This window comes from Phalacrocorax carbo, chromosome 3, assembly GCF_963921805.1.
Source record: "Phalacrocorax carbo chromosome 3, bPhaCar2.1, whole genome shotgun sequence".
NCBI lineage: Eukaryota > Metazoa > Chordata > Aves > Suliformes > Phalacrocoracidae > Phalacrocorax > Phalacrocorax carbo.
The window spans coordinates 65,399,336-65,413,292 of NC_087515.1; the positions used below are offsets into that span (position 1 = coordinate 65,399,336).

The window sequence follows — 13,957 nt, forward strand, 5'->3', positions numbered from 1 at the left end:
TGGAGATGAGCTGCCACGTGGTATGTGTTTTACATATATATATAGTTTTAAAAGGACTTAGGTACCAATTTATTCTGAGTTTGCTTTGTAGCTGCATCTCATGTCACTGTGTTTAACTCACATTAGGACATATTTGTAGACAGGAGGTGTATCTGCTTGTGTGAGTTGTTGAGTATTTTGAGTTTAAATTGCTTTGTGCTGTCAAAGTTCATTGAAAACTTCCTCAAGTGTGAAATGAAAGTTAAACTTTTTCTGTGAAGCTGTTTGTTGTCTGTTGAGGTTCTTTGGGGTTTCTGTGTTTCTGCACAGGCTGCTTTCCAGGTGTTCACAAACAGGAACACCCTCATAGCACGTCAGGGAGCTGCTCTGTGGCAGATGCGTGTGCCCAGGGAGGGCGGTGTGGATGGCTTTGGCTGCGGTCTGCTCTGCAAGCAGAACACCTGTGTCTTGATTTGGCTCCTCAGGAAGGTCAACCTCCCATCCTGGTTTGGTGAAATTACCTACCGGTTGACGCATTGCTCCTGTTTAAAAAACAAAACAAACTAGATAAGTAGCTGCATGTGTGTTTGTGGTGTGTGTTCAGGTTTTTTTCCCCTTTCCCCTCCTGTGGCTACATATACAGCCTTTCAGAGCTGATCCTGGGGAAAGCTTTAACAACACCATGAGGACTTTGCAGAGCAATGTTACAAGTGGATCCCTTTTTTGTTGGGTAGATGGTCTGCTGCACTTAACTAGCTTTTTTTGGGTGAATGGCTTAACTATCAGGGTGATGGTTTTTTTTTACTCTGCCATTCATAAATGCATGCATGGCAAAATGAGTGCAGTGCTAAGGGGGTATGCTAACTTACACCAGTTAGAATTTTTTTAATCATAGCTCTTTGAGCATCTTTCAGTGCTAAAGAGCTTTTCAGTGATTTCCAAGATGAGAGGGGCCCTCTTGTGGGGAATACCAACCAGAGAAGCTTCTAAGTTACCTCATTTTATGGCTGCCCGCCCATAAGCATAGGCAGGTCTCTGCCTGGGAGGCTTCCCCACCTGCGCTCTGGGCCACCTCTGTGCACAGGTAACAATTTGCCTAGGGGATGGGGGGCCAGAGGGAGCAATGTGCTTGGGTCGTTGCAAAAACAACTTTAATGATTTTGCATACTCTCCTAGTTAGTGTTCTTTTTCTAAGTGAATTCAATATTATTCTGTTCTTGCAGCAAAGCAAGTCTGCACTTTAAATGGTGTCGGTGCTAGCTGGCTTGTTACAGCCAAACACTGAGGTGTTCTCTCTGTAACAACTGGGGACATGTTTCATCCAGTGCTTGTTAGCCCTGGTATTTTCTCCATTCGATTCCACATCGAATAAATCAAGTTTTAGCTTATTGTGTTGTGTTTTGTTTTTTTCTTTAAACAAATGGGTGCGTTACAGAGTAAGCACAAAGGTACGGCAGGAATACGGTAGGTGGCGGCTTAGAACGCCGTTCGGTTCCCCACGGCTCCCTCCCAGCTGCGTTGGAGTGTTTGGACGGAGGGGATGTGCGTTGCATTTTCACACGCCGTGTCTGTCTCTGCCCGGCGAGGAGGGGTCCCGTTCCCTCCCCGGGGAGCAGCCGGGCACAGGGCGCCTGCCTTCCCCTGGCGGTGTGGGGGCCGGGGGGCGCCCGGCTGCCGGCACTAGGGCACCGGCCTGGCTCTCCTCTCTGTCCCCACACGGCCTGAGAGCTACCCGTGCTTCAGCCGTTGCCCTTTGCTCTGACTTCAGCCTTAAACCACCTATACCGGGGAGCGAGACCTCGTGGAGGTTTGAAGTAAAATGTTATATTACTGTGATAGCATAAGCTTACCAACGCTAAAAGTGTAGGAAGTGTGTATGTTGTTAGAGTACTCTAATTTCCATCCCCAATTATTTAAACGTTAGCCCTATTGTGGATATTTTCTCTCTTTTAATATGTATATTGAGGATCTGTAATTCTTCTGTTGCCACCCTTCTCTGATTAAAACCTATTCAAACTTTGAAATTCTCTACCAGACCTTACAATTACTTAGTTGGTCCTACAGTAATAATTCCCTTAGTACTGTAGCTCTGAATGCAGAGACTCTGCTTTATCAGTAGCTTGTAGAATTAAAACAATACAACTAAATTAAATTTAGGAGTGTGGATGAACAAGTTAAAATCCTTATAGAAGCCATCCCTCAGCTTTAGAAAGCTGGTAAAGTACTGTCTCTTAGTATCTTTATTTGGCCAAGTAATGTTTGTGCAAGGATTACATGCTGTGGAAGAGTTTGAACAAGCCTTTTTATATGCATATTGTGTAAGGTGAGTCAGGCTGGCTTTCTCCACCCACCTACTCCCAGCACTGCTAGTGTAAAATAAGGGGCGGGTATGGGGAAAAAAAAAAAAAAAAAAAAAAAAAAAACCCAAACAACTCAACAAACACAAAACCAGCCAAACAACAAAAATAAAAACCCAAACAAAACCCAAAACCAAACACTGCCACAAAAAACCTCTGGGTTCACAAAAATATCAGGCCTGTTAAATGATGCTGAAGCAGCTGCCTTATGTGCTCCTTCCTCTACTAGTCTAGCTAAAGCAGTAAGCATTGCCATTTTACTTGGGCTTGATATGAAAAATGGATGTTCTTTCATATGTGCTATTTCAAACTCTAAAAATTTTAAATTTGCAGTAATCTGAGATGGCTACCATTTTATTTGTATGATGGCTGGTTTATTACTGTCAGAGATAAACAAGTTTAATACTTTACTGCTGAAAAACATTTGTGGTAGTAAAGGTAATTAAATATGATCAGTGCAATAATTGCGTCGATTATGTAAATACTGTATAATCTTGCAACAACATTTTTTCTTTTCTACTTGAGAAAATGTGCGTAAGTCTAGACCCACAATACAAGCCACAGCGTGCTGCTAGTGTTGTTGTAACTCTCTACACACCCACCTTTCCTCCACCCCAGGAAGAAGATCACCTGTATGTGACTTCTGTTAAACATGTATAATATGCATGTAGCCTGTTATCCACAGTTCCTAGCAGGTATTTGTTCCTAGCACTGTATTTGTTTAAGGTGAAAAAGACTATGAGAAGATGATGCATTTGTTAAACTGGTCCAGATTTAATTCTGCAGCTGTTCCTGAGCCATGGAGTCATGCTGTATTTGCTTTCATTAAAATCAATCTTCTCTTCCATCAAAATAAGTAGAAGGTATATTTATACCCTTTGTGGCTTTGGAGAAAATCTGAAAATACGTATCCCAGGAGGTCTGTTGGAGTTCAAGGAAAGGAGCCCTAAGTTGCCTGTTAAGATGACATATGGAGGGTAGGCTCCCTCACTGTCCAAATGGGTGGAGTTAGCAATCCTGACTCCTGTTGACTTTGAGATTCTTCAGAGATATAAGTGATGGCATGATTTGGGCTCCAGACTGATAGTCACTGTGAGACTAGATTATTGGGGCGGGGGGTGTGTGTGTGTGTGGAATAATGCATTGATGCCTTGATGCCTCCAAGTATTTCTCATGTCTGTGTCTGATACCCTAATGGGTTCTCCCCTTAAAGTTAATGGAATCTAAAGGTACAGGCTCCTTGGTCACTTTCTAAGCAACGTGTTGGGAAGTAAGATGTTAGGAGAGCACTGGTAATTAACACAGCACAAAGTAGTTCACAGGGTTCCATCCATCTGGTACTGTCAGTAATACAGCAGTGGAGAAAATTTTAATTTGGTCTTGGCATATTGCCTTTTCTTTGAAGTACATTCACGTTTCTACCAAAAAGCTTAGTATGTACATAAGTGCTCTTAATTTTGAGTGCTTTAGAAGTGCTTGGTTCTCTTGAGGCATATCCAAGCTAGGTGTTTAAAAAATAATCTCTTTTTACAGAGAGAAGCTGTAGCAGTGCTGCCCAGGCTGTTAATTAGTAGGGTAATTAGCATTGATGACTTCTGTCTTCTACTGAATTCTTGTTTCCTACTGGCCTGCAAAGAGCCCATTCCTTGTGGCCTTTCCTTATTTAACTGAGCATTGGCTGAAGTTTCACGTTATGTTCTGCTATAGGGCCTCAATCAATATTGTTCTGTTTATATATAAATAAAAAGTATTGGCTAAGAATGATCTAATATGTTTTTATTCATCGTGGTACACATTGTGCAATTTTTTTATTAGTCATACTATGTAAACCCATTTAATTAAAAAATGTAATAAGACTAGTTAATGTACATCTCATATTTGATTGTTTTATTGGTGTGTATGTGTTCAAAGTATTTGTGGATGGTGAGATTCCTGCCTCAATGTTCACAGTCTTTTGCTGTGATGAGTGAATTTGAGTCAGAACAGGGCAGGGCTCCCAGCCGTCTCCGCGATTTTCCTGCGCATGGGAATGCACACAGGTTCAGTTTTAATCGATGGGAGTAAAACTTGTTAATGCTTACCTTCTCTTCAGTCACTTCTGAGGAGTTCTTAACACCCCTTGGTCCATTGTGTGGCACTGCTCACGTCAGGGGGACAGCTGAAACCTGGAAGAGGTCACCTCCAAGAGAAGCCTTCTGTGCTGGAGCACATGTGCAGAGGTGTGTTTCCTGGTGGAACTGCCTCCTGCTCGGGGGTCTTGTAGGCATCGTGGCTGCTGGCTCAGCTGCCTCCTTGTGATTCACCAGGACTGTGGTGGGTAGGGACAAGGTGGGGACTGGAGAAACAAGTCTCCCACATGATATGGGAGGATTGCCATGGCTGCTCTTAGCACCTACACTTCTGCGGCTGAAGAATATGTTGTCTTACTGTGTTGATCAAAGTAGTGTCTACAATGTGCCCAGTCTTTACAGCACATATGATGGGTCCCATAAACAGATGGATAAGCTAAAGGAGCCAAAGTAGTCAGGATAGTTGATAGGAAAATAAAGACCTGGTGTCTGCTTTTTGTTTCCAGACTTAGCTTATTTAAAATTTGTTGTTTCTTAGGCAGATATGGATAATAATTCTGAATTCAATTTATTGGAAAGGGAGATACTAAGATATGAAACTAGAATAAAGACATGTTTGTTCAAATTCTGGGAGGGAAAGGTGAAAAGAGCTGAACCTGCTCTTATAAGTTTGCTTTCTGAAGAATCTTAATAATTCACTGCTGCTCCCCTCTGTTTCCCTAGCACATATTTAAGTGGATGTTTGCTTAGAAAGGCTGAACGGTGCTGCTCTTTCTTGAGTTGAAGCACCTAATTGGATCAATGGATGAATGAGGAGTAAGTTCGTGAAACTATGGTTTTATGGCCTCGACTTCTAGAAGTGAGTTGATTCATTACTTATTTAAAGCTATTCAGAGTGCATCTATACACTTGACAAGAGGATTCTCATTAGATGGAAAGATGAAGGTTTCCCTTCTTATTCTCTAGCATTTTATATTCAATCTTACTGATTAATGCAGGAGGCCTTTCTTCCTTCCAAGAAGGTGGAAAGAAGAAATTGATCATTATATCAGATGTTTACACAGTAAATACTGAAGTTGTTTTAAAAAATTAATGTGCTGCTATAAAAATAATCTGCCAGTCCTATATTACTTTGTATAGAAAAGTGAGGCCTTAGAGATATCATGGAATCACGGAATGGTGGGGGTTGGAAGGGACATCTGGAGATCATCTTGTCCCTGCTTGGGCAGCTGCACCTAGAGCAGGGGGCACAGGACTGCCTCCAGGCAGGTTTTGAATGTCTCCAGGGAAGGAGACTCCACAGCCTCCCTGGGGAGCCTGTGCCACTGCTCTGTCACCCTCACAGGAAAGAGGCTTTTTCTCATGTTTAAGTGGAACTTCCTGTGTTCCAACTTGTGCCCGTTGCCCCTTGTCCTGTTGTTGGGCACCACTGAAAAGAGTCTGGTCCCATCCTCTTGACACCCACCCTTTCAGTATTTATAAGTATTTGTAAGCATTTATAAGACCCCCCCTCAGTCTTCTCCAGGCTAAACAAACCCAAGTCATTCAGCCTTTCCTGGTGAGGGAGATGCTCCAGTCCCCTGATCATCTTCGTAGCTCTCCGCTGGACTTGCTCGAGCAGTTCCCTGCCCTTATTACACTGGGGACCCCAAAACTGGACACAGTACTTTGAAGAGAGACCTAGAAAATTCTGTAGAGATGTTGTTATTCTCTGACCATTTTTGACAATAAGGGGTAGAAGAAGGAGCGAATGCAAGAGCAGCAGTGGTAAAAACTTAGGTGTGCATGATGTTTTGAGACAGCGGTTGGCTTAATGGAAGCAAGTATTTCTTCTGATGCAGTGGCTATTTCCAACTTAATTTTTTTTTTTAATTTAAAAACAGGGGTGAAGAAATCCCGTCTGGTTTGGGTTTTTTTAAGGCTATTTTGCTCTGTCCTAGATTTACATGGCATTGAAAAGAAGATTTCCAGTCCTTTGACGCTGAGTAAATAGCTGTTTTCTCACAGGAGAGAGAAAAAAAAAAAGGCTCTACTTGTTCAGTTCTTTTGGCCTGATTTAAAACCTAGTGAAGTAAAAAGTAAATGCAAAGAGATGAGTCTCCTGAAGGAAATTAGGGAGAGACTAAGTTTGGAGTTTAGTTAGTATCCTTGTATTCCAACGTTGTCTTGTGAGGAGTAGGGAGTTAGACTTGATGATCCTTATTGGGTCCCTTCCAACTTGAGGTGTCCTATGATCTAGCACTGCCTGTATTAGTATTTTTAAATGAATTCTTAAAAAAAGCTTTTGACATAGATGATTAAAGTTGAAAATGTGCATACAAACTGTGATTGTGTGGTTTGAGTAGGTACGTTGGAATTTTTGGGTGCAGAACAGGATGGGAGCTTTTAACTGTGCCATGACTTTTCTGCTCTTTCTTCTCAAGAAAGAAACATTTGGAACCTAGTTCCCAGTGAAACCGTATTGTTTTATGCCGGGAAAATGTGTCTGTGAATGTAAAATGCCATATCCTTTCTTGATACTACTCTATAAGGTAGATACCTACCTTGTCCTGAACCTTACAGTGCTAAGAAATCAGAAAGAATGAAATATTGGCAATTGGGAAAGGAGCCTATGGTAAAATAACGTGTTGGCTTGATCTAATTCTTGACATAAAATGCACTTAACTTGAGGGGAATCTTTCCTTTTATGTTAAAAGCTCTTGGATCAGCATCCAAGAGCAGAAGTGTTTCATTTGCTTTACAAATAGCATCACCCAGACATGTCACAACTTTGTGGCTGTGTTTTGGGGGTTTTTGGTTTGGGGTTTTTTGGTTGTGTGTTTTTTTGTCCCCTACAAGAAAAAAATCTTCAGCTGTTAGCAGTTTTGGATAAAACTGAAGAACAGGATAAGGAAAGGATTGTGGTTAATGCTCTGTAAGTGCTAAAGCATATACATGACTTCTCTGTTCAGCTCATGGTTTTCACAGTCCAAACTTTTCCTCTCTTTTTTGCTTCAGTAGTTAAACAGTTGCTGAGTAGCACTTATAAAAATAAAGTCATACAATGTATTTGAAAAGAGAAAAGTATTTTATAAGAATCAACAAGTTCTTTCAGAAGAAGAATTCTTCAGAACATTTTCTTCCATCTTATAACTGGAGAAACTGAGGCTAGAGGTTATAACTTACCTCAGGGTTCAGAGCATTTAAGTGTCAGAAAGAAGAGCAGTGGTGAGTAGGTGGCCCTGGCTTCTGAAATTATCTTGATGCATCTGTGCCTTGATCTTTTTTTTTTTTTAATCTCTCTGGCTGGCAGTGAGTAGGAAGGGGAGGCCAGAGTCTGGAAATTAACTAGTGGTCTACTCAATGGATGGTCATATCTGGGTTTCACGGTAATGGCAGACAGTATATTTTTGTATGTGTTAAGATTGAGAGCTTTTTAGAGCTGGAAGTGTTGAGGGGTTGGTTGGGGTTTTTTTTTTGCTTTTTGGTGTTTTTCTTTTTTGGAGGGGGGGGTGGAGTGTGGGGGAAGTTCCTCTGTCAAACCCTGTCAGTGATTGCTTACTCTTTGGGTATGGTGTTCTTCTGAAACAGTATTTTAGCTGCTCTTATGCTAAGAAAATAGCAGGAGGAAGGCATGAAACTCCTATAAAATATAGCTTAATGAACATACAATGGGTGTCTCATGGAGTGGGATGAAAAACCCCTATGTTGTGATTGAGCAGTGTCTTATGAGTGCTTCTGTTTGCAGGGTTTTTCATAGGCAATTTATCTATAAATTTCTTTTGCCTCTTTTGCAATAGCATATGATCTTGAAATCAGTTGGCTTCATTTTCTATAATGTAACCTGACATGCCCAATGATACAAGATGGCTTCCAGGTAGTGTTACATCAAGGGGGTTTTGGTTTTATTGGGGTTTTTTTGTTTGCTTATTTTTTATTGAAAACATATGCAGTCCTAGTTATCACAGCCTGCCAAATCTTGTGAAAGATACAAATTGTCTTCACAAGGTTTTCCCTTTCTGATAGTTAGCTAACTTGTGTTGAATACTGCCTTTTGACTTCCCTCTGCCCTATGAAAGAGCAGAAAGGTACACTTCAGTAATTTCAGACTGGCAGACTGCTTCACAAGGCAGTGGGTGTAGAACATGAACTTACCATGTGCAACTCATTCTCTAAATCACAGTAATGAGCTTCATGTAGTGTTTGGATAGTTTACAGGGACTGAAACAATCCTGGGAATGAAAGAAGATAGCAAATCTAGAGTTTAGCCATTGAAAACTATCAGATTACCCATAGAGACTGCACATAGGTGTCATGGTGACTGGCTTCAACTTGCTCTTCATTTCAAAGGTAGAGATATCACGCTTTGATATCTGGTGTTAAAGCAGAAACATCAATTAGCATGTTGTTATAAATATTTATATTTCCCAGATCACAATATAATTATCCTAATAGTCTTTGTTCAAACTGCTGTTTAACTGTTGCATATCAGATAATGTATTGTGCAGGTAATTATACCTATAGAATCCAGTGGGTGAAAGTGGGTGTGTTTTAAGTGTAGTGGTTTAGCTGACAATGAGTTTCAAAGTGTTGTAAAAAGGAGAAACCAAAAGTTACCCAGTGTCCTCAAGATACACAGTTGTCTCTTGAGAAAGTCTCACCCCATCAGTAAGAGCTCAGTTGCGATTGTGTTGGTACACAGTATGACTAATGGGGGGTGGGGGGTGGGGAATCCCTAATCAGGGCTGTGTAATCAGTTATTTTTGTTAAAGAATTTAATAGCCTTGCTACTAAAGTTATCCACCACTCTTCTGTCAAGGGAGCATTGCTTTCATCTCAGTTTTCATATAGAAGCTCTCACATAGCTGAGACAAGGCTGAAATAAGCAAAGCTTTCCTGCTAGGGATACCTCAGGATTTTCTTTTTTCCGTCCTAAAGGAATGGAGGGAGGAAGGGGATTTGTCAGTACAGTCTGGCTTTATGCAGCATTGGTACCTTTTTATGCGTGTTTAGTGGTGTTGTTAGGAAGTTGGTTTTTTTTTTACAAAAAAACCCCAAGTACCTAAACTCACACACCCTCTCCTATTGTAATAGGTGTCTTTTATTTGTAATAGGTTGCAGGTAGCTAGGGTGCCATTTTATTAGGCATTTGGAAACATGTTGTGGGCTGCCATAGCTTTTAACCAAGGGGGCCTTGAAATAAAATCATGCTGCATAAGCTGAATGTGCTGTTGATCGTTTTCCTCTGTCAGAATGCACCTCTGCATTAGTAAGTAAACAGAAAGAAATGTGCTCCAGTGCCTCAGTTGCCTATGTGTCAGCCCAAATCCATCTTCACCGGCCCCTGAAGCATTAAACTTAGTCATTACTACATTTTGTACTTGGAGCAAGTCACTCTCACAGGTGCAGACCAAGGAAGGCATTCTCAATCTTGTAGCTGTTCTCCATGACTCCTCAGATAATAGAGAAATAGAGATGCTGAAACAGTTATACCTGTAAGCTTGAAAGCCCCTTTGGAAGCACCTCCAGTCAGGTGTATTTTTGTGTTAGATACTTCTTGTATGTTTTAACATGCTTATTTAAGTAGTTTAGCAATTAAAGGTGATTGAGCAGAATGTTTAAAAGGGCAGGAATCCTTTCTTAGTGACTTAAAACAATGAAAGGGAGTGGGGTGATATTTAACTAAGCTGCTATGTAACTGTTGTTTTCTGTTACTTTGTTCTGTTGGCAATGGTCTTGGGCATGTATGAAAAGTATTCATGGTACTAACTACTGTCCTCTTTTTGTGGCTACATATGTACTGTTACGTAGTATTTGTGGTAGGCATTAAACGGATGGGATTTGAGGAATGGAGCTCTTTCTTTCACGTGACGAACTAGTAGCCTGTATAAACCCTAGAAGGCAAATTGCTGAGCTGAAGAACAGCTTGTGTTAGAGCTTTTTTATTACTCTTCTCTGTTCACGCCCTTTAGTACAAAGCGTCTTTAACTGTAGACAAATGTCAATTGTGTATAGCTTCCGTGTACGCCCAGAGAGTCCAAGGTGTAGGCAAGTAGCAGGATGTAGCCAGGAGGAAATACGTACCAGAGGTGGGCTGTGGGCTTGGTTCAGAACTGGTGCCCTCCTGCAGAATACTTGTGTTCTGGTTGGGTGTTTGGTACCCATGCTGGAGAAGAAGGAAGAATGGTCCAGCTGAGCCTTCAGGTGGTGCTGTGTTTGACTGCACCCACTGGGTTCCTGGCTGATGAGCCTGAGGTGTGTGAGACCAGAGCTGTCCTGCCAGCTGAGCACCATCCAGGACTCCTCTGTAAAGAGTATCCCAGGCCACTGTGATACATACCATCGCGTCTGTCATAAACTGTGTCCCTTCTTCACAGTTGTTACCCATGTTGTTGAGGTGATAATATACATCTGTTTTCAATATGAGTCACTTGTCAACTCGTGTATGTGCACCTTGCGGTGGGTGATCATGTTACATCAAGTTTCTCTTAAAAAGAAGTCTGAAGTGCAGAAAAATCCTATAATTTTAACACTATAGGGATGTTCTAGCTTGCAGTTTTTCTTGAGTAGTGTTTTGAAGTGGTGAGCACACATTGAACTGAAGAGATGAAAGTAGATGAAGATTAAGGTCTCACAGGTAAAACATCCAGCATGTTGCATAGTGGCACTTGGAGACGTGAAGGATGAAATATGCAGATTGCAAAAGTTGTGAGCAAGTGCTGCCATAAACGGCTAAAGAAAAGCCAGAATGCCAGCATATGAAGGAAATCCAATTAATTAAAACCACCCAGGCTTTATATATTTTGTTCATTTTGCAAAGTGAATGTTAATGGTTGGTGCTGTAAAACTAATGGTGTGGTACAGAATATTCACGCCAAAAGTGTTATTGTTGCCCTATGTTGTCTGTACAAGCTAGAAATCCTGATTTTTGAGTTTTTCACATGTGGAAAAGAATGTTCCAACACCTGCCTGTAATTGTGGGTGTATGCATTCCTAATGCAAAAGGTATGCACTGCATAGGAAAGTAAGTTCGGGGGCGGGGGACGGGGACCCAACATATGCATATATGGAAGAAGACTCGCCCTCATTGTTTTAGTTTAGATTCAGCTAAAATTTCTAAGTGTGAATAAACAGAGCAGCTGGCAAAATGCAAGTTTGTGCCTGGAGCCTTCCAGGCTGCGTTTCACTCAGTGCTCATCTGCTTGTGCAAGCACAGTTCCATCCTCCCGCCGCCCTGCGAGGAGGAAGGAGCAGCCCCTGCTACCGAGGTGCTTCCAGCTCTCCGCAAGCGTGTAGGAGACAGCGTTCCCGAGGCCAGCTTGCTGCAGCTGAGGAGACAACACTCATAGACCCCCTTTGATTAGGATGTGTCAGTGTTGTCAGGGCAACTGTTAACAGCAGCGTATCATATTTTCTCCTCTTGCGTTGTGTGTTGAATATTTTAGTGTGCTGTAGCTGGGAGAGGATTGCAGGGAAAAAGGTGCTGCAGCAAGGAACCCGGAGCTGTGAGCTGGGATCTGATTTTGAACGGGTTAAGAGAGTGACGAGCAGCATCCAAACCAATGTGCCTTTAATTAGGGCTTTTCTTGAAGGTGGGGAAAGACTGCAAACGTTTCGCTGCCCAGTGGACATTGGTATTTGTCAGCTGTTTGCATACTGCTTATCCAGAGGGGATCTATTACAGGTGCTCAAATGAACAGGCAGTGTTGCAGCTAGCTGCTAAGCAGGGGCTGCAGTTTCTTACTTTTTTTTAATAAGCAAGAGGCAGCAGCAACATGCCTGGCTCAACTACTGCCCTCCGACAAGAAAGATTGAAGAAGACAAGTGCCAGGCCAAATCCACTGGGTTTATTCACCATTAACGAAGAGGATGAGCAGCAAAAGAATGGGAATTCCAAAAGACTGAAAGGTATGTCGCGGTTCTGCAGCACGATCAGGGCTGTGCGTGGAATGCGCTGCACAGCAGGCACAATGTTTTATTAGCTCTTCTGTGTGCTATGGAGAGTCTGTAAGTGGCTGGTGCAGTTTGGCAATGCATATTGGCACCCACAAATGCACTGTGTGTGATAGGTGTCTGTATCTAAATCCCCTGGATTGTTATGCAATCAACTGCTTGGGATATGAAGAAGAAAAAAATACTTTTTAGTTCTTAACCCCATTTTTTCCAGTAGGTATAAGGGTGCTACATCAGAAATACAGCAGTGAATTTCTGTGTTTTATTTGATTTCTGTGCACAGTCTGGATAAATACCTGTTTTAAAAAAAAGTGATCGTAGGCTTGGAGAATGGAATACCAGCCTGTTATAGAAGACAGCTTTGCCAAAGGCAATGTAAAATTAGCTATACTTCCATTCCGGTGCATAAGGGTCAGTGTGCCTTTTGCAGAGTAGAAAAATACACATTGTTCAAATATGCGGACTTTGATAAGTCAGACTTTGATAAGACCAAAAAAAAACCCCGCAAACAAATTGTAACTGCTACAGAAAAATACTTAGTGCTTAATGTAGGTGAGTAGTGGTGGCAGAGGGATGCTGATGGCTGTTGATTTAGAAGAAAGGTCTGTCAAGCCTGTGTAGGCACTGTCTATCTTGTATCATGTAACTAATGTTTTCCACATGGATCCTAGTGTTTAAATTCTGTTGGTCTCGGAGGGATCTTTCACCTTACAATTGTGACTGGAATTTTAAGTTTGATCATTAGAATTTTCATTCTTTTTTTGTCATCAAGTGATTCCATTTATATAAGTACTCCTTTTTGTAGTCTTATTTGGGCAGAAAAATTGTACCGGATTTTTTGTTTACAAAACAAATGTTTGTAGCCTCAAGACTTTGTTTCAAATTTCAGATGTTACTGTTCTACCATGTAACAGGAGAGGTTAGCAAGCATTTAAATAGCAAATTTATAGTATGTATATTTATTGGAGCCAAATCATTTGCAGCTAACTGGTTATTTTCTTTTTCATGAAGGAAAAGGGTGGCTTTGTAGCTGTTAGAAAAAAATTCAGAACCCAGGATTTTTTGGGGTTTGCTGTATGTACTTTTTTTTCTCAGAATAGTAAAGAATGTAACACATCTGAGCACCATGATAGAATATATATCACTAGTCATTGTTAATGTGCCTAATGTGTTAGGGTGTTGTGTATATAGTTACTTGCTTTTCTGGGTATTTGAAACTGTTAGTATAAAATGGGGATACAAACTCTACTGTGAGGTTATTGAATTTTTAATGTTTTAAGAAGCATATTACTTTCCTTTATTACCCACTGGGTGACTTCCAGAGTCAACAGTCCACAAAGCTAAGAATCAATAGTTTTCCTGTTTTTGTTCAATGCACTGATAGTTTCCCAGGGTAAAAGTTTTGTTGACTTAGTGTTTTCTGCTTGCAGCAGTTACACAGATGTGCTTATCCTTTGCCTCTCTTATTGTAACTGAGGTTCCAGTTTTGATTATTCCTTTTTTCTCTTGCTGTGGTGAAATGTAAGTAGACAAACATGAATGGGAGCACAAACTAACAAGTGTATGTGGTTTTAATATAATAAATTTGTCACTTACCTTGAATGCTCCTAGTGAGAAATA

At 41.2% G+C, this 13,957-nt stretch overlaps 1 protein-coding gene across 6 annotated transcripts in view; it reads left to right on the forward strand.

Moving 5' to 3' along the window:
• MAP7 (microtubule associated protein 7) overlaps window positions 1-13,957 on the forward strand; it is a 122,042-nt gene that overhangs the window by 1,754 nt on the left and 106,331 nt on the right. For 2 of the 6 annotated variants that reach the window (XM_064447203.1, XM_064447202.1), the window contains exon 1: window positions 12,145-12,292. The exons of 3 other annotated variants lie outside the window; for them this stretch is intronic. In XM_064447203.1, coding sequence (XP_064303273.1) covers window positions 12,160-12,292 — 133 coding nt within the window. In that variant the 5' untranslated portion in view covers window positions 12,145-12,159. Of the gene's footprint in view, window positions 1-12,141; window positions 12,293-13,957 lie in introns of those variants that run through there. One more of the 6 variants, XM_064447207.1, reaches the window with a different exon arrangement.